The sequence below is a fragment of the Vanellus vanellus genome (genome assembly GCF_965231255.1).
Source record: "Vanellus vanellus genome assembly, chromosome: 12".
Taxonomy (NCBI): Eukaryota; Metazoa; Chordata; class Aves; order Charadriiformes; family Charadriidae; genus Vanellus; species Vanellus vanellus.
Window position 1 is genome coordinate 15,897,423 of NC_138917.1, and position 20,126 is coordinate 15,917,548.

At 46.0% G+C, this 20,126-nt stretch overlaps 1 protein-coding gene across 1 annotated transcript in view; it reads right to left on the reverse strand.

The window, feature by feature from the left end:
- Window positions 1-20,126, reverse strand: part of ZNF423 (zinc finger protein 423) — a gene marked incomplete at its 5' end in the record, with an annotated part of 233,847 nt that overhangs the window by 19,918 nt on the left and 193,803 nt on the right. The window contains 2 exons of the mRNA XM_082489199.1: window positions 1,990-2,105; window positions 3,674-3,805. Of these exons, the coding sequence (XP_082345325.1) occupies window positions 1,990-2,105; window positions 3,674-3,805 (248 nt within the window). The remainder of the gene's footprint in view (window positions 1-1,989; window positions 2,106-3,673; window positions 3,806-20,126) is intronic.

Below are 20,126 nucleotides of genomic sequence, written 5' to 3' on the forward strand. Positions count from 1 at the left end.
GATTTAACCCTAACTAGCAGCTGAACAACTGGTCCACTAAAATAATACTAAAACTTCATTACTCAACAAAAACATAACCAACCGTTGAGGAATTTAGAGCAGGCAGCTTACACATCAGAAACTGATGAGACAATCATGCCAAAGCAGACTGGTTGAAAAGTCTTGAGCATTTCTAACTGATTTACACACACACATTTTGCGTCCTCCTTGGCACAGGTATTTGAATTAGTAAGTCCCTGGCATCAAGTAAACACACATTTCTGAGTCACTGCTGAAATAAAGCCTAAAACTGTGCAGCTAAGTACTGAATTTTCATTCGGCCAACACCATTCAAAACTACTCGGGTAATTATTAAGAGCACAGAAAATTTAAATGCACACAAATCCTGCATAAAAACTGGAAAATTACAATCATAATTTATTTGATTAAAGCTGCTATTTGCAGCAATTTTGCAATGCACAACACTTCAGAATTGAAACACTATGTGATTAAAACTGTTAATTGCAGAAAACGGGCTGCTGTTAAGACTGTAATTTAACAAGGTTCTTTTTATTTGACCATCTGATTTTAAAGGTTAATGCAGTGACCTAGGAAGCCAGTGCGCCCATTTTAATTGTGCTGGCATTTTGACCAAACACCACTGTAAAGGAAAAATGGGAGGAAAAATCAGAGCGGGCTTTGCACGCCACTGTTGCCTTCATAAAACGTTCATAGTGAGAACACACAAACCCCAAATCTGCTGACTTTATTAAAATATTAACAAGGTATAGTTAAAACTTTTGTACACTTATGCAAATTGGGTTGCTAGAACAAGGGAAAGAAGAGATTCCCCTGGGAGGAAAAAAAACCAAAATCAACAAAGTGAAAAGATCAACCATCCTTCCGCAGCATGACAGCACGACACAAGAGGCAGCAGCTTGGGAATTCAGCAAGATAAATAAAAACCCTCCAAAGTTTAAGTAAATCATGGTTTATAAAGCTAATAGATTTAAATGAGGCATACGGCGCCATTCTATAAAAAGACCGCATTTGCCAAGGGACGTTAGCAATATTTTGGTGGCCGTGTTACACAGGTAAGATACGCCTGAGGAGGACGGCCAGGGCGGGCACCTCCCTGCGAGCTCTTTGGAAGGGCCAGCTCCGGTGGTCCATTCCCTGCGCGGTATCAGGCACACACGCCACGGAGGTTTCAGGCACACATGCCACGGAGGTTTCAGCATCTCCGTGGGTTTAGCACCAAAGCTATCAGTGTGATCGAAACCCCAGCCTCACCAGCATGGCTCCAAGGTGGCCCCTGGGGCCGGGGCCGGGGCCAGGGCCATGACAGCGGCTGCAGCAGCATGCCTAGGTCAGGGTCCGGCCCCTCCGAAAGGCTCGCTGCACCCGGGAATGGGTGCGGGCCAAGGACCGGCTTTGTGGGGGCTGAAACTGCTGTGGCTGTGGCCCCCAGCGCCGCCAGGGAAACCGGCACGTGATGCCTGGTTTGCAGAGCCTGAAGCTTATTAACGTGCTAGTGCCTTGGTGGAGCCTCTAATTAAGCACCGTGTTGAGCTGCACCCACGCTTTGCTCCCATACCTCAGTAGGGAAAATTCCTTTACTTCTGACTTAACAGTGAAGAAGGGGAGGGGGCAGCGTACCATTTGCTTAGTCTTTGTATGTTAATCAGTGCCTAAATTATTAACAGAGAAAAAGAAATTATTTACAAGGTGTTTGACGTAGACATGTCAGGATGTAGCAATGCTACTGTCAGGAGAAATACTCATAAAGAATCATGATATCTGTCATGTCTTATTTATTTATTCCAGCCATGCTCAGAGACCCCTTTCTCCTGATAGCACCTGGAGAGGCAGGAGGAGACCGAGAGACTGTTTAAGGGCGGAAGAGACCATACTGAGGGTATGCACCTTTTCTAAATGCTGCACGAGGGTGATGGTTGCACAGAGAAATCAACAGCTTTAGCTTTGCTTTTACTCCTATTGTAAACATACCTGAAGCTCTGTTTGAAAGAAGAACTTCTGTGGGCACTGGGAACAGTCATAAATTTTATCTTCCTGCCCATGGACTGCAAAGATGTGCTGCTGCAGTTTGTTTGCCTGTACAAAAACTGAAACGACATAGTACGATTAGTTAAGATTGCTTCATATAAGGCATCTTGTCTTGAACTACACTCTCACAATTGCAAAGACTCTGAAAAGTCCAAGGATATCTGCCAGAGAAGTGCCGATATACTTGGTTCAGCAGAATTTCCTTACAAGTAGTCAATTTAGAGTCTCCAGGCTGACAGTCAGCTTACTTCTAACAGAGTCTAAATCCTGTATGGATTTTTGATATTTCACATAAAGCTAACACTGTCCATGGGTAACTGGAAGAACTCATTTATGAGACCAAAGAGAGGACGTCACCGCTCCTGTGGGGAGCCCTGGGCCCACGGCAGGTGCATCGGATGCATTTTTAATGCAGGACAAGTGAGCCAGGAGAAGCCTTGATGGCTGGTCTGGAATACACGTGGCCCAGAACAGCATTTCTGGCAGACACGTGAATCTGAAAGGGCAGCCTTGTCACAATTTTTAGACCTTTTAAATGGGTTGTCCATTCAGTATTAAAAAAAAAAAAAAATTAACATCACAAATATCACAGCATCTGCATTCTGATTTTGAATCGACAATTATTCTGACTTAATCAGGTGAAATTTGGAAGTTAAACATATTGAACTGCAGGCTTTAGCTGGCTAAAAATCTCTCGTTTAATTTTTGTCTCATTTTCTATGAATGATCATCATCATTATGCGAAAATAGCTTATTCAGCGGAATCAAACACTTGCACTCAAAGAGTTATTTTACAGCACATTTCAGAAAAGGTTAAGTTAACTCCAAGCTCACACAAAAAGCAAGTTCTCAAACTGTGAACCAAACTCTAAGGAGAGTGGGTTTGCCATACTCCCACTGGAAGTTAAAAGAATTGCAGATGTTGACAATGGGTCCACAGTCACACACATCTCTCAAGCAGTTTGGCAACTTAGATGTTAACTACTGTTTTGAGGAGCATGTAAAATGAAGCCTTTAACATGCATCCTGAAGATCCTGTAAGCAAGATTACCCAAGATCATTTGCACTAATGAGACGGCTTAAATGAAGTACAGGGAAGGAACACGTAGCAGGCCCTCAGACCAGAGTTATAAATGTGCCACCACGAGCAAACTGGCCTTAACAAAACCTCTGAGCATGCAGCTGGCAAAACTATACAGTTGTATAATTTGGTCTTCTCAAACCTTTATTCGGGTGAGCCTCACCACCGCGAGTGGGCTGAGAGCTACCTGGCCTTTAAGGGCTCCTCGCTCAGCTGAGTAAGGGCTTGCGAGAGCAGGTCCACACCTTACAAATCCCGCACTTGGGAACGCATCGCACCTTCGAGCCACAAGCTACAATTTAAAAGGCTTCAAATTGTGGAGAGCGATGCAGAGCCCACTGCATGCGGCAGTGCTGCTCGGTGTCAAACGCCAGAGTGCTGCTCTTCGGAGCGCGTCTCAGTTTCAGACAGACGATATTTTGAACATTTCCAAGCACGGCATTTCTTTTTCCCAAGGAAAGGAATACAGTATTTTACAAATCCCCCGAGTGTCATTTCTGGATCAAGCCATGCACGCTGAGGCTTGTCTTGGCCTCCCTGTCTTACCTGTGAAACAAACAGGGCATTTGAATGTGCCTCCCATCCCCTCGAAGCTGTGCTCAATCAGGTGACACAGGAGCTTTGCCGGAGAGTCAAACATCTGGTTACACAGCTTGCACTCATGATTGATGCCTTCCTCTGCAAGGTTCAAATGATACAACTTGTTAGTGACACAGCAGATTAGCGTCGGGGATGCAGCAGTCAGCGCGAAACGCCCGTGCCGGCGCGCACGACTTCAAGGACCCGCAGGCGTTGGGGCGGCTCCGGCCTCACCAGCAAAGCGGGCCGAGCCGGTCGCGCGGGGCGTTCAGGTGTCCAGCCCCCATCGCGCCGAGGGGCACTGATTTTCAGCTGCAATGAAAGCGGCGCTGCCATCAACCCGCCGGGAACCCACGCTCCCGCTCCCAGGCTCGTGACAACACTGCACCGCTCCACCTCGCATCCTGCCCCAAAGGGAGAGCATCCCTGCTCTGGGTATAGATTATTAAATAGTCAAGCAGCATTTAAAATGAATTTAACAGCGACAACACCGAAAGCAGGCTGAAATGCCGTCTATGCCGTCCAGACTACACTGGAAACATACAGGAGAGAAAGAAACTGTTGGAGAATAGCAGGAGCCCAGAGCAGAGCGTCAGCCTTAATTTTACATCTTTTGGCTTTTTCCAAGCTGAAGAGACCATTGAAGATATTTAAATGTCATTTGAAAGTGTAATTTCCATGTCACGTATCTTAAGCATTCAATACACAGGGCCCATTTTAAATGCCCCTATATTCTAGGTGAACTCATAAAGAAATAACAATGATTATTACTATTGTTTCAAACTTTTGTAAGATGATATGTTTCTCTGTTTACTGAAGTTTGTGGTTCTGGGTGCAGTTAAGCCTTTTTTTGGGGTACTGAAGCCATATTAAAGACATTTTCACACATAAAATTAAACAATCGTTTGGTTTTCTTGAAGGGAGGGAGGGAGTGAGTTGCGGAAGTTTAGACAACATAATGTAAGGTATATATAAATCAGAAAACACCTAAAATTTAAAAAAAATGTGGATGGTTTCTGTAAAGACTTCCTGAAAATGCATCTTTCCTTCACTGTGGCAGCACACAAACTTCTCATAAAATCTTATTTTGAAAACTAAAGAAATTCTGTCTTTTGATGTATACTCAGCTTATTTTTACATCTTCAAATATCAATTACTTCAATTTTTAGTTCCAAGATAGCTAAGAAGTGACTACATTATACGATGAACTAATCTCTTGCAAAATGCATCTGGATCTTGTGAACAACGCGAGCCTTCACAAGCACGGTCTTTACTTACAATCACTTTAAATCAGCTTTTTAGACCTTTAAAGGGGCTAACGGAGGGCAATTATTGTTTTCTATACGGCCTTTGGTACTCTCAGGATCCCAAAGCCCTTTTACCAGGTGGGGAGTTAGGTGCCAGGGCACAGCCCATGTCCGGCCATGCGGTGGCTCTCACACGTTTGCGCCTTGGCACGTTTGCTGCTGGAGGCAATTCCCAGAGCACGTGGGCCTTGAAGTGGGCTCCATGCAGTGTCAAACGTAAGAATAATTAAAAAAAAAAAATCTCCATGCAGCGCCTCGTGCAGCAGCACGTGCCGGCGGTGAGCCGCCTGTGCCGCCTCTGGAAACGTGCGTGGGACTGGGGGCTCTGCCCTGCACAGCAGCGGTGGCAGCGGGGCGAGAGCAGGGCGCCAATGGCGAGGGCTGGCACCGGTGCTGCGGTGGGGAGAAGTAAAGAGGCAGGTTGTGAAGGAGGTAAAACGAGGAAAAGAAAGGGAGGAAAGAGTCAGGAACAGAAAGATGAAAGGGCTGATGACTCCACGGCAGCAGCTCCACAAATTCCCTCGGCAGCCATAATCAGGGACTGGGATATTTCTAGGATGCAACGAGGTTTGCAATTCTCTGTTTGGGCAGCTACCACAGGCGAGCACAGCACCCTCTCTGAAGGATGGCTTTGAAAACCTGACACTCTCCCCTTGCTGTAGCGTAAGGCTGACTTCTCGCATCAGACCCTTGCCTGAAAAGTTTGGGCTTTGTGCGATCTTTGCCATCTCCTCCGGAGGGGAGGAAAGATGGGGAAGGGATACGTGCCTTGTGCTGAGCATCCTGCGCATACCCAGCCACACGGCTGTGTGCAGCAACCGAACGCTGCAATAAACCTGGAGAGGGCAAAGCAGGTACTGGGGAGAACGGAACAAATTCCTTCTACGAGTAAATCAGAGGAATCACGTTTGACATTCATTTTCTACCCTCCACATACCGGGTATTTGGAAAACAGTGATTCATGTACAGCCTATGGTCCTGCGTGAGCACGCATGTTCATAAATACAGATAGACACATACTGCTGATTAGATGACTGCTCCTTTTGCAGCCTAAATACCTATAATTTCAGTAAAAGTAAAAAAAAAAAAACCAAAACAAAAAACACAGCACACAAACCCAATGCTCAGCATTTCTACTGAAGTATATTCTTACCAGCTTGATATGTTTAATTAGGTAACAGAGATTGTGTATTTTCTTGGCTGATCCCTGCAGTATTTTAAATAGTTAAACCCATAACAAACAAACTAAAACTCGAATGAAAAATAATAAAACATAATGGGTTCCTGCAGATCTGGAAATTTATCCCACTCGAGGCAAGACCTTTTGATTTGCAAATCCACTTCTGAATTATAAGGCCTTCTCCTCACCGGTGGGGGTTTTTATTCCACTCCCACAGGAGTCCATTATGTATTTCTTGTGTCTATAAAACCATCCAGGAAGAAAAAAGGGGGAAAAAAGTACCATGGTTAGCATGACAAACGTTTCTCTTTTCATGCATGTGTATTCAAAATATGAAAATGCCCAAAGATATAGATAGAATTGCTGCTATAATCACTCTCTCCTCTATGGCATTTTACAGCATATTATTTTACACAGAAACACGGCGCATGTATAGGGATACTCAGTCACCTTTGGAGAATAATTCCTTGAATTATATAAGATCATATAGGTACATGCAAGGCGGCTTTTTGACAATGCAGCATGACAGCCAATGCTCCAGTCAAACGTGTGGCGCTGGGTGTTAGCAACAGAAAACATGTAATTATTTCCCTCATTTTTATTCCCCCCGCCCTTTTTTTTTTTTTTTTTAAACATGACAAGCATCTATGAGACCTACATAACTCATGTGAATTATGCAGCCCCTCTCATTTGTAAAATAAAATGCAGATTTTTACGGCTTGCTGTGCTAGATCTTCTCCCATTTCTCCATAAGCGTATCTGTGTGGGGATCAATTGATTACAGGACTAAACAAGCAATGCACAGCAAAGGAGAATCTTGGGTTTCTTCCCTTTTTTTTTTCCTGAGCTCAAAATAATAAGCATTAATTTTACACTTCATTTCTCAAAAAAATAATAGGATGTGCTCTTGTTTAAAACAAGCAGGCCTGCTGGATTCTGTCAGGCTGAAACTATGTCAGGCCAAAAGAGGAACAGAGCGCTTTGTGTAAAAGTATCATGGGGAGATGATAGTATCCTGTAATGTTTTCAGTACCTACTTTTGTCTCCAAAAGCATTTGATCCCTGGCAGACACATACTTATTTCCATACTGGTCTTGAGGGAAGCTGGTAGGAATGAGAGCTGATTATCTGAATCCTGAAGGTGAAACCTGGGTGGTGCCCACTGATGTCAAAGGCAGGCATTTGTATAAATTTGGAGGTACATAATTTACTGCCTGTTAGCGAGGATTAGCGGGTTGCGCAGACCCAGCTGAACCGCGGTGGTGAAGCACGTCGCTCATTGTTCCCAAGTTCGGATGCATTTGCAGAATAGTTTTAAATACGTTGATAGGGTGCTTGGTAGCGCTTGCACTGTCGTTCTGCCCATTTTAGAGTGGGAATACGCTTCTCCGTAAAGCTATTTCTGCTGCAGCAATGTGCATTTAATACATATTACAATGAGTCTCCAAGCCTCTAAGAGAACCGACACTAGCAGCCTCCTGGCGAGGATGCAGTATAATTAATAATGCTGTATTAAACCCGTGTACTGTATCAGCTGCATTTCTAATTATAACTGTATTAATGGCAACGTAAAAGCATGCATTAACACTGTCGTGTACCGACACGCTATCACACCAATAACAAACAGGAGATTTGAACAATAAAAATCAAGATGGCATTGTCTTTACTGTTAGTTAAAACTTCTCTCTTCAACTTGATTTAATAAAGCAAAATTGTCCCTTATGGAATAACTGCAGTAGTCCTAATTTGAGAGATCGTGTAAGACAATCTGATGCTCGCTCCTGACAACAACGTGTACGTGCCGTACGATAGCTTCCCAGACCAGTATATTTCTACTCCACTGCAGCAAATTAAGGCAAAAAGGGGGAATACCTTTCCTGTGCTCAGATGCACACATCCATGAGTTAACCGCACTTTTAATGAACTTCGAAATACTGTAAATCGGTGTCGTGGTATACCAAAGCATTAATATACTGTGTTCACAGAGAACCTTCTCCTGTCCATTATATCATAAATCCGGTAGAACTAAGCGGGCCACGTAAGGACTGCTTTAATTATACTAGAAATAAATAGAAATACAGGGAAATAAAATGAAAACTGCACGGAACTATTCTGTTTATGCAATTCATTTCCCAGTAAATAAGTAAGCCAAGGGGAAAAAAATATAACACAAGAAAAGCAGGAGCTTCCCCAGTAACTTCTTCCATGTGTCTGTGAAGGAGCAAGGGGCTGGGACCAGGGTAGGATGACAGTGATGGACAACCCCCTCCAAAACAAAGCCCGCAGAGAACCACTTCAACCCCTCGCCTGGCTGGCACGACTTCACCACTGCTTTTCATTAAAAACAATCCAACAATGGAGCTAAAACCAAGGCCTGAGAACACCATGCGACTGCTATGAGGGGATGGCAAATTTGCAGATGCTCACACTGGATGATGTCTGCCATGGAGACAACATTTCTTCATCACCATTGCTGTTTAAGCCCCTGTTTGCTATACAAACCATTTGGACCATGTTGCTCCATTACCATTTTTGTAATTAATCCCGGAGGACATAGCTGAGCCCCTCCCTCGCTTGTGGGGTGGCTGCAGGGCGAGGGGACCCCTTGCTCCTGCCCCGGTGCGGGCCAGCGGCACAGAGCCGCTCTGCGGCGCGGCACCCTGGCGATTAGGCAGCCCAGGCGGTGAAATGCCGCGGATTGATGGTGTGGCAACAGAAATGTCACCTGGGGAGCTGGGTGCCGTCCTCCCAGGGATGCTGGAGGTCAGTTACTATGGCAACGCCGAATGAGCTCAACCTTGTAACTGACCCTTATCTTTTTTTGATCTGTGGCCCACTTGGGACCTTGGCTGGAAATCAACTGGAAAATAATCTGGTCACATATCAGAAAGAAAACTATTTATACTTATTTATCCAGGTAGAGCTCCTATCTCCCTTTGACGACTCTGCCAGACTAAAGACACCCATCATGTTCCCACAGTGTTTCACGCAAGCTGTGCAGAAACACCCGGCTCCGCACTGCGAGAAACCATGCCAAGCCCCCCCCCCGCCACCGCAAAACACACACACACAAACTGCCACGGATATCTGTGCTCGTAGCTCTACTGCTATATTGCCAAAATCTTGCCTTGCTCGCAGCCCCTGACTTGCCCGTGTGGATAAACATTCACCTACGCCCCTTCTTGGATGGTTTAATATTTTATGTTGGTATCTGCTACTCATATTCTTTTGTGCTTTATCTCTCTGCTGAAATATGATTCCGCTTTGAAATATATTTATATGATCTAGAATGGCACAACGCTGATGTCTTTTATGAGCCGAAGATTGTTTAATAAAATCTTGCATTCCTGCTTCATCCTTATGACAATTTTACTATTATAAGTTTTCAAGGGATATGAGAGCTGTCCACTGTGGTTAGAAACATCACTTTAATGAAAAATGATAACACAGGGACTTGGATTTTTCTAGAAACTATGTATTTTTTTATCTGTAGTTTTGTTGGTTTTCCTTACATTTGCTTTCGGATGAGACTCATTAAAGTCAGTCCTGTTCTCCATGGTTTTCCGAGGGATGGGCAGCCCGGACAAGAGTCTGACAGCACGAAGCGGCTGTTGCTGTTCTCCAGCTGTGGAAGCTCTCCGGGGGAACGGGATTTGGGAAACCAGGGAAGATATTAGGAGACAGAAGCTGCAGGACCTGCTGGCAAACACAGGTGCTAGGGGAAGCGCCTATGGATTCCTGGTAACAAACTCCAAGGCTTCTTGTGATGTACTTCTATATGCATCTGCGGCCTCGAAAAGGTATTCTTTTTTAGGCTAAATTAGCCTAACCACACAACGGGCTTTAACTCTTTTCATCATCTCAGGGGGCCTCAAGCTCAAAATATGCAGAATCGTATGCCAAATTATTTATAGGGTAGCTTGTAAGTTCACTGCCTCCAGTACGTGTCAGTACACTGCAATATTAAAATGACCATTAAAAAGAAGCACGGTCCCAGAGGGGCTCGGGATGAGATTGCAGGGAGTTTCCCACCGACCGCGACGGCGGTTCCTGCGCTGCTCCAGAGCCCCCGCCTCCCTCCCGGCTGCAGGCTCTGCGCTGCCCCGCTGCCCCGCTTTCCTAAGGGGAAGGCTGAACCTCAGAAACGCGAGATGGGTCTGCCAAGCCCATCTTCATCAGCTTAATTTTTGGTTTACAAGAAAAATAAAATCTGAAAGTTCAAAGGAGTCCATGGAGTTGTGTATCATCTATCTGCTGACTGCAGAGCCCCAGAGGGACCCTGCCTGCAAAGCTTTATTTCAGATTTAGATATTAATCTGAGAAATTGCAAAAAGATCATTTCTAGAAATGTGCTACACTTCAGCACAGTAACTTCACACCCTCGCAGCCTTTCTCTGAAAATGCATCTTTTCAATAGTCTGTATTAAAAGTTCTTGTGGACCAAAGTCTGATGGGTCTGGCTGTTCCTTCACAATAGTTCATTAAGGAATAACTCCAGTGGCTTCCATGGAAATGCAAAACATGTACAGGAAAAGAAACGCACGCGGCCTTTGAGTGTGCAAGCCCATACTGGTCTGGATAAAGCTAATGAACCCCTAAGAACGGCTAGAGGTCAATAAAAACACCACATTCCCACACAACTCTACCCTAGTCGTCTATTTTAATGTTTAGATATGTTCACAGCTGTATTATTTCAAGTTTAATGTCAATACCTGGTGGAACTGAAGTAACGCAGCCCTGAATCCAGGCCCGTGGCCACACAGCCCCGCTCCCTGCTCTAACCTCCCTCGCGCCATCGTGTCACTTAATAAGCCTGAATACCCCTTATTGCCCCTGGTCTCTTCTCCACACTCTTCCTTGCATTGCTACGCACCAGGAATATGACCGCCCTCTGATCCTATTGACAATATCACATTGAAGAGCTCAATACAGACAAACAGCAATAACTGGTATCTACTTGGCATCTATTCTTCTTGTGAAATTAAAAATTAAAATTAAAACATCGTTATACTCTTATTAAACATCCCACTGGAATATGCCAAGTGCTTTTAAAACACGCAAAGCTTTAAACTGAGTTTAAATGTGTGTAAAGCCCTTTTTACTCATTTTAAAGGCCTGGCACGTTCCTCAGCCTCAGCACCCGGGCCACCAGAGCCGCAAGGTGCCCCCTCTCCACCGTGGCCCACCCAGACCTCCCGCAGTCCCAGTATGCATCGACCATAGTCGCACGGAGGCCCCCAGAGCTGCCAGGCCTGGAGAAAGAGCTGCCAAAGGCAAAGTCTTCTCTCCTCTTGGCAGCCTCCTCCCCTGCCCGGGCACCTGTGCACGAGGTGGCAGCTGCATCCTGCGCCTGCTGCCTAAAAGCCAAAGAAAGGCTGGGTGAATTTTCATCTGCCCAAAGGCAGGTTCCCGGGGTGGGGGAGTGGCCAGTGGCCCTGGCTGCCAGCCCCCTGCGCTAGCAGGGCACACTCGGGATAGCACACGGTATTTTTTAAACACCTGAACTCCCGCTGATGTGTGTCACTGATCTTCAGATTACAGTTTCCCAACTACACATTGACATGATAGACTATAAATCTATCGTGTAAATAATCATCAGATTAATGGTCTCTAATAGTATATAATTAACATGACAGACAGGCTACGAGCCAGTTGTTGTCAACTACACTCAGCAACGCACAGAGTAGGAGAAAGCTGTAAACCAATTCCATGATGGCATCATCAGGGAAGCAGAAAAACTGGTAAAAGGGAGAGAAAAACAGAATGCATAACAAAATGAAAACACTTCTAAATGTACAATTTAACTCAGAAACACTGAAGGTTCTTTCAGGCATCAAAGTATGACAAATGTCAAACTTTTGGGGGTGGGGTTGGGGGTGGTAGAGTTTTATTTGCATCAGCAAAGAAGAATTTAGTTATCCCTGCGTTGGTGCAATGCTTCTTGAGTGAGTACCTTGAGTGAGGGGCCTTATTCTGACATCGCAAATTCTGCATAAACATGGAAATACGTATCCAGGAATGTACACTTTACAGCAGTACCAGTTATAGTCAACTTAAAGCTCATCTTAGTATAGATATCTGGGAAATGACGCAGCGGGCATAAATTATAAGTGCAAGTGAAAACCAACCGTGAGCATTATTTCTGTTGCAGATCACCAGACGGATTGTAGATGGGCTAAATGCTGCACTCCTGTAACATTGGGGCAGTTTGCACCCACTTATTCAGATGAAACAAATGCATTTCTTTTAAATATGAATTCACCTTCTTTCCTTAAGAAGAAACAGTACTGTTAGGGAAAAGCCTCTGGTTGAGAAGCAATCTCTTATGGCATTGTTATCGGCTTACGGACCAAAATTCTAAAATTCTTCTTTAAAGGACATGCAGACAAGTAAAACAATGGAAACATCTCTCAGCTTTTTCTTGAAAAAAAAAAAAAAAAAAAAGAAGTTACTTAGCTATCTTGACGTGATCATTTAGCACAACCGCACCAGAGCTTACTTGTTCACATGAGGGCTAAGCACATGTCACAGCCCGGCCGCAGAGAGGCTCCTGTCCCCAACCCCTACCCCGAGGCGCCTCCCTCACTCCCTCTCCCCACGGACTACGGCGGGAGCTCAGGGACACAAACCAGTTATTGGAGCTGACAAAATGAGATGCCATTGCCAACAGAGAGAAGCAAGGGTGACTAAATAAGGGCTGGCTGGCAAAGATAGGTGACTGATTTTGCATGGCATGAATATCTCTCAAAGCTCGTTAAGTGCAAATATGCCCAAAAGAATGAAAAACCCCTATCAGACATATTTTAAATCAGGAATCCTAAGGTGCAGTAATGCATGATATTCCTTAAGGCAGTCAAAAAGAAGAATCTGCATGAAAACAAGAAAATATCTTAAGCATCTCTGCATTATGCAGACACATATTCTTGTACTGTGGGAATGTGCACAAGTGAATGTACAGAGCACCTCCCATTGATGTTGATGGGATTTGCTCGATTAACACTCCACAGTCCAGGTGGAAATCATACCCTGTAGCAGCTTCATCTCAAACAGAAAGAAAAGCTGTAACCCAGTGACCTTTTGGACGAGATCTCACTGCCGAGCAATGACTCTGCATAGCACAGACTGTAAAGCTACTCTCGGTAGCACTTATCTAACACACAAACGTTGATTACGTTACGTAAAACCTAATATCAAACCAATATCACCTTTACATTTGTTCTTTGTTCTGCATGTGAGCCAGCCAGCTTGCACCCTTCACATATGATCTAGAGCTGGATCCATCCCGCACAAGGCAGCGCTGAGCGAGTTGCTCCCAGCTCTCCGCAGAGGGCTACGTTCAGGCATCCCGTGCAGCTGCGTGGGGCGGCAGCAGGTTGGCAACATGGGCAGAAACCTTCTTGCAGGCTCCTAAACTCAAAGTACTTCGGCTTTTGCCTTTGTAAACAAATCCATTTCTCTTCTATTATGTGAGTAGCTCAGTCAGGATATGGCTGTTCGCAGATACTCTGTCACTGCGTAAGACGGCCGGCTTGGTTTTAGAAACACATTTTCTTCATTTTGTATGTCATTAGCTTTTTAATCCATTAAGGAAAGCCATGTGCAAACTCTTATGCTGTAGACAGACTCCAAAGAATATATCTGGGCTGTGACAGAAAACTTAGTGCAAGATATAAGGAAAGTCTGTATTTCTGCACAAATAAAGGGATCTGGAAACGCTGATGCTACGATGGTACGGAAGAAGCCCTGTTCCAGCTGTGGGAAAGTGTGAGCGTGCCACCATATCAAAACACAATGACATCCAGGAGGATTTGACGACTCGTTAACAGCGGGAATCCTACACAGCTATTTTTGCTTAAACTCGCCCAGATTTCAGGCTTATGGCATTGGACAGGTTTCCTGGGCTCTCTGGGACTCCACTCATCCCCAGAAGTTACTTTTTTCTTTTTTTTAAACCCAAGCCCCAGGCCCCTGCCCACAAAGAAGCGCTAAGAAGCTCCCAGCTGCAGAGGGCAGGCAGGGCCAAGCAGCACGGCGCCGCCAGGGGGTGGGCGCAGTGACGGACTGGAACCATGCAGAGGTGACCGAGATGACTTGGAAAGGTCCAAAGGTGTTGTAGGACTGCTGTAGAGAAGGGCCTGACGTGCATTCATTGAACCTGAAATAGGTTTCGGGGTATTCACCTAATAAGCCCAGACAAGATGGAGCACATTCCACAGCAAAAGTTACTGAGGAAGAGTGAAAAACGAGAGGAAAAAATCAAGCTGCTTTTCAGCTGCTCCCTCAAATAAAATAAGCTCCTAAATCAAGTTGTCACGGAGTCCCTGTTTGAACCAAAAAAGGAGGAAACAGCGAAGGTTTGTCAGAGACCTGCTACCCACCATTTCATTCTTCATTTTTCTTGTGAGTTCTTATTTTAAGCTCCAATTCAACGATCAGCATTAAGAATTCGGCATTTGCTCCCGTCACCCCAGAGAGGTAGGGAAGATACAATCGTATATATGCAAAATAGGTGCGAACTCTGATAACAATACTTTGCCTGTAGGCAAAAATTGACTTTTTAAATGGCAGCCACTACAGTAATGTTAGCCTGAGACCCCCCCTTGCAGGAGTTTCCTCTGCTTAGTAAAAGCAAGTTACACGGTGAAAGGAAAGGGAAGCAATTTGGGTAGTGAAAACGACAACTTGGGAACCATTTTTGTGGGAAGGGGAGAAAATCAAATTGTAAAATAGAAATAAAAGGTCAGTACGATTAAACTATAAATACATCTACTGTGCAGACATAGGGTCAGGAACCAGGGTCCTCAAACCACGACAAGAGGGTGAAATGGCACTTCTGCAGCCATAGGGTCAGCAAGCAGCTCAACCGAGGTCTGTTGCCCAAAGCCAGCTCCCCGTCCCAACCAGAAGCACCCTGAGAGCCGGGGCCTCGGGACGCCTTCCACACAGCACGTCCTTTGGGAAAATTGCCTACAGGGGACGGATCTAAACCAATGATCTAAGGGGCTTGCAGCAGACCATGCCTGTTCTTTACGTTTCTATCCCTTATGATTAGCAACAGAAAATGCATCAGTGCACACGAGAAAGTGTGACAACGGGGCACCCTTTCCAATCACACCTGAGGCTCATGAGGCCACAAAGTCCAGCTCCTTGGGGGAACACTTTGGGAGACCCGGGATGCCCCCGGTGCCACCCATGCGCCCGAGCTGCCCCGGCAGGCTGCGGGGAGCTGTGCCGAGGCCACCCAGCCCAAGCGCGACCGGTCACTCTCTCGTCACGCAATGGCACCGCTGAGTCGCGGGGTGCGTCGCGGGAAGCCGCATGTAGGCAGCACGGCACACATAACAGTTGAATCTTTGCAGCTAGATGAGCATCAATTATGCATTGTATCAAAACCCAAAATGCTAAAGCATGGAGCAGGCAATTGAAAGAAGCAGCATGAGCAAAGCAAATACCGACGAAATGAAAAATACGTCCAAAACTGTGACAGAGCGTTTGGCTACTTTTCACGTGACACTGTCAATCGTCTCGTATCGAAGATCTCAAATACTTGAGAAGAGATTTCAGAAGTATTCAAAGATACAATATTTGTATTTTGAATGTTAATTTGACACAAAGGAGTGTGCATGAGGGAATGTTTATAATCAGCACTCCAATAAACTCACAAATGACTCTAGTATTTTATAAGCTTGTTAGAAACAAATCACTCCCTTAGCTTATATTTACTTACTGATGAATCATAAAAGGCCTCAATACACAAAGAGTAAATTCAAAAATGTTTTCCTCTTGTTTTATCTTCTATGACAATACTGAAACCCTCTTGTTCAGACTGTGATTCCCAACCATGCCCCTCCCGGTTTTATGGTTAAATATCGATTTCTCCGTAGGAGCAGAGGCAGTTTTGAACCTCGGTGTCTGCCCCCAAAATCTCCTGTAAAAAAGGTTGCCCTGGTCTGGAGCTGAACTGCAATGGCTGGAGTTGCCTCCTGCCCTCGTGCTGCCCGGAGGGGCGGCGAGGGGAGCACGTACAGTCGTGCGAATTTACACAGCAGTGAAGCTGCAGTCCCAGGGCTCGGTCTCATGCACACCTCCTGGAGCAACGCACAAGACAACACAGCAAAAGTGTACAAAAAGAGATTCTGCACTATGTTTATAAACTTGCAACGGTCCTGAGCAGGTGTATGAACTGCAAAACACATCAACTGCTTCGGTCGGTCTGCAAAGGCACGGGCGAGGTGCGATACAACACAGGCCCTATTGCCGCCCAGACACCCTGCACGCTGTTGGTGCAACACCCCAATAACGGAGCACAGCTGAAAACCCCTTTTAGCCCGTTTAAAGACACCATGATGCTTTAATGCAATACAAGTCATGCTTCAGCAGACAACGTAACACCTACATCTTCCACATGCTGTTAGTTATACGCCAGCGCAAACCAGTTATGCTCTAGCTGCGAGCACAGGAGACCGGTGCTAGCCATCGACTCCTGGCAGCAGCCGTGCCGTGGTACCTATGTGCGCCACGGGAGCTGGATTTCAGAAGTAATTGCTTCATAGGTCGGCATGCTGGATTCGTAAGCGGTAAGTAACACAAATGGAGAGAAACAAAAGTTGGCAGAACAATGCCTCATTTTCCTAATGTAACTAAGTGCTGTGCACAGTAATGGGAGTGGTGTGGATACTCGCCGTTATGCTCTTATTTACCCGATTAAAAGAATACAGGGATATTCTAACGCAGGTTTTTACTTAATGTACAGTTAAGCATTACACAAACATTTTATTGTGGTCTGTAAAGATGATTATTTACAATAGCTGAAAAATTACACACCGCATTCACGCATAAGTGCTTGCGGTAGACACACAAATGCAGAGCAACTTTGCAGAAGTAAATGTTAACGTAGGCTTTTATTCTAGATGGCCCTGTTGCTTCACACACAGGCATCAAACACATCTTCACCATCCTTTAAAGACGAACCAAATGCTGCCACTGACCGAGCTGGCTGGACACACATCAGCTTTGTAACCGCGTTAAGATGTTGAAGCGAATGAGCACAGCCAGCCTACCCACGGCCCCATCATCCGCCAGCGCTGCTGGAAGGAGAGGCTGTGAACTCGGCAGCGACGGCGCAAGCTTGCGGCTGCTCACCCGGCTCCCGTTGTGGGACAGCACAGCAGCTTCTCGTAAGATTTTGAGGCGGTTTCTGTAACCTGCCTAGTGCCAGCGCTGGCCTGGTGGTCTCCGCAGGATGCCGTGAATCACTGCAGTGTTGCAGAATACGTCGTCAAAGGTTGCCTGAATTCGCATAGCCCCTGCTATTACTAATCATGATTCAGGTATGTATTGAGCTGAGCTGATTAATCATTACAAACATACATACCTTAGAGTTTGGGATTCACATTTCCAGAGTATATTATAAGATGCTTTTATTTCTAGAAATTTTAATGGCAGCCAGGAGAAGAATAATATTATTTTTTAACTACTGCATAAGCCATAAAGCATTGTACAGGAATTTACTGAGAAGGACAAAACTGACAAGTGATATGCTTTCAAAATCTGCTAATCCTGGAAAATAAAACCCAGGGCTCGAAAGGCACTGCCACACGGCACTCCCGCAGCACCTCCTCCAAAGGGACAGAGGCCACCAGCCATGGAGCTCAGCTCCCTCACCCCCACTCTGGCCGCAGCTGGAGCAAAGGGACGGCCGCGGATGGAGTGCCCTGGAGCTGCTGCTCAGCTGTGCGGGTGAGAGAGAGGTCTGACGGAGCAAGCCTGGGCAAAGGTGGGTGGAGGGAGGCTCACCTGGCACGACGGCATCCACTGCCATTCCCTGCACCTCCATACTGCTCCTTTGCAAAACTGCCTTTGCCACAGGCTTCCCATTGCTGACCATAACGCAGTGCCTCCAACACTGCAGCTGCGAGGCGAGTCTCACTGGGGCACGTCTGCGTGTTAAAACCGATGCTGGTGTCCAAAACTTCAACCACAGAAGCCAGTAGTAAGGTCTATAGCCTGTACCCCTGTGTCTCTGGGGCTGAACTTAAAGACCCAGCACCCCACGTGCCACCAGGTGAGGGGGGCTGCTCAGCCCCCCACACTTCATCTCCAGGTGGTACGGAGGGGTAGGGAGGTGCAGCCTCCATGGGGGAGGATTCCTTAAACGTTGTTCAAACACGAGCGCTTCAGCGAGCAGAGAGAACAGCAGACTAATCCTCAACCACTGCATAAACTTCATGTCTAAAAAGTTGGCAGGAAAAAACATACGATTTCTCAGAGAGGAAGAAAATTACTGGGGGCATGTGAAACGCTAACGACACAGGAAACAAACAACTGAAGGAAAACCCATACAGGACATGTCAGGATTTTACACGGAAAATGCAGACAAGATGCCATAGCGTGGTGTCACACACCTCAAAGCTGTTCAGCCTGAAGTCCTTGGGATTTTCCCCATGGCCAGGGGGTTGCAACTTTAACACTGTAGCTCCATCTTTGATGTTATTGAAACAGAAGCATGAATTTCAAAAGGAAAGAAGTCATATCATGAAGAAAACAGAAAACTATGCTTTCAGGTGAAGAAGGGTCACAGCACTCTAAATGACCGAGTACAAAAAGTGCATTGCTCTTCACTTTTACAAAAGTGTCCCAAGTACAGTGTCCCCCAGGATTCTCTTTTGAGTTATCCATTTATTTTTGAAAGCTTCTCTGGAGAAAATGAGCTCCTTAACAAATTAATTGTGAAGCAGCAACATTTCTGGCATTCTTTTTTAGTAAATAATGACATTTTGGAGCCCAGTTTGAAAATTCAGTAAGAGCGATAATTAATAAATATAGGGAGCAACTCATGACTGTGTATTAACGAAACACAAATGCCTTTCTGGTGTGTCACTATGTTTTGTGATCGGGTGAGAAACAGTTGCTAGTTTTAAGACAAATCAAAGAGTGAAAAAATGTCTATTGCATCAATATTTTATACCAAATACTTCTGCCAAGAGTGTCTCTACCAGACATTGCTGCCTCGAAGGGTAATTTTGTTTCATGACTTCAATTATTTTCTGTGCTTCATCTGAGGTAGATGGAAGGGATTCACCTGTGCTTGGCAGCCATCAAGATCACGTGGCAGCTGAAGCATCTCATCACTTTTGTTTAACAGTGAAATCATGTGGCTAATTAATACACAGACAAATGAGCACCTGAAATACCATTCCTGTTTCAGAAATGTAAGTTGTGCACTAACAGCATCAAACTTTTCTCTTGGCCTCCCCCATCTCTTCCTCCCGCCTTTGGCTAGAGCCAGTACCCAGGGCAGTAGTATACTTGCCTTGGTCAACGTACACAAGATACAGGTACAGTATCACTTTGCGAAAGCCACCTTGTATGGGAAGGAGGAGCAGCCGGGACAGCTGCGGGTAGGCAGGTTGCAGCTCTCCTAAGGAAGCAGCTCTGCCGGTGGTGGCTTGGAGCTGGACCCTGCCCGCTGCCGTGGCCTGGGGCAAAGCCATCCTCTCGTCTGCCTCCACTGTCCTGCTGCAGCAACAGGGCAAGTGCATAAGATGCTACCGTCTGTGCATGTGCCCCACCAGATGGCGGGACCGTGCCCGCCGTCCTCAGACAGCCCGCCTTGAGCGCTCCGTATTTCCAGGAGCAAACCCATAACAATCCAAACCTCCAGCAGCTGGCAGGACACGCAGGGCACAGCCCAGCCTGGCTGCCCCTGCCTCCACGCCCAGCAAATCTCCCTGAGGAGCGGAGGACATCAGCTGCTTTTGGCCATAACCAAAGCCAGGCACCTCAGGCACGAGTAGTGAGGGTCCCAGGGCTTCCTGGTGGGGACTTTGCTGGGCCCAGCGTTGCCGGCAGCACCATGCCACCCCACTGCCTGCACAGCGAGCACAGGCAAACCCCAGCCCAGGCACTGGGACCTGGACCACAAAGCAACACA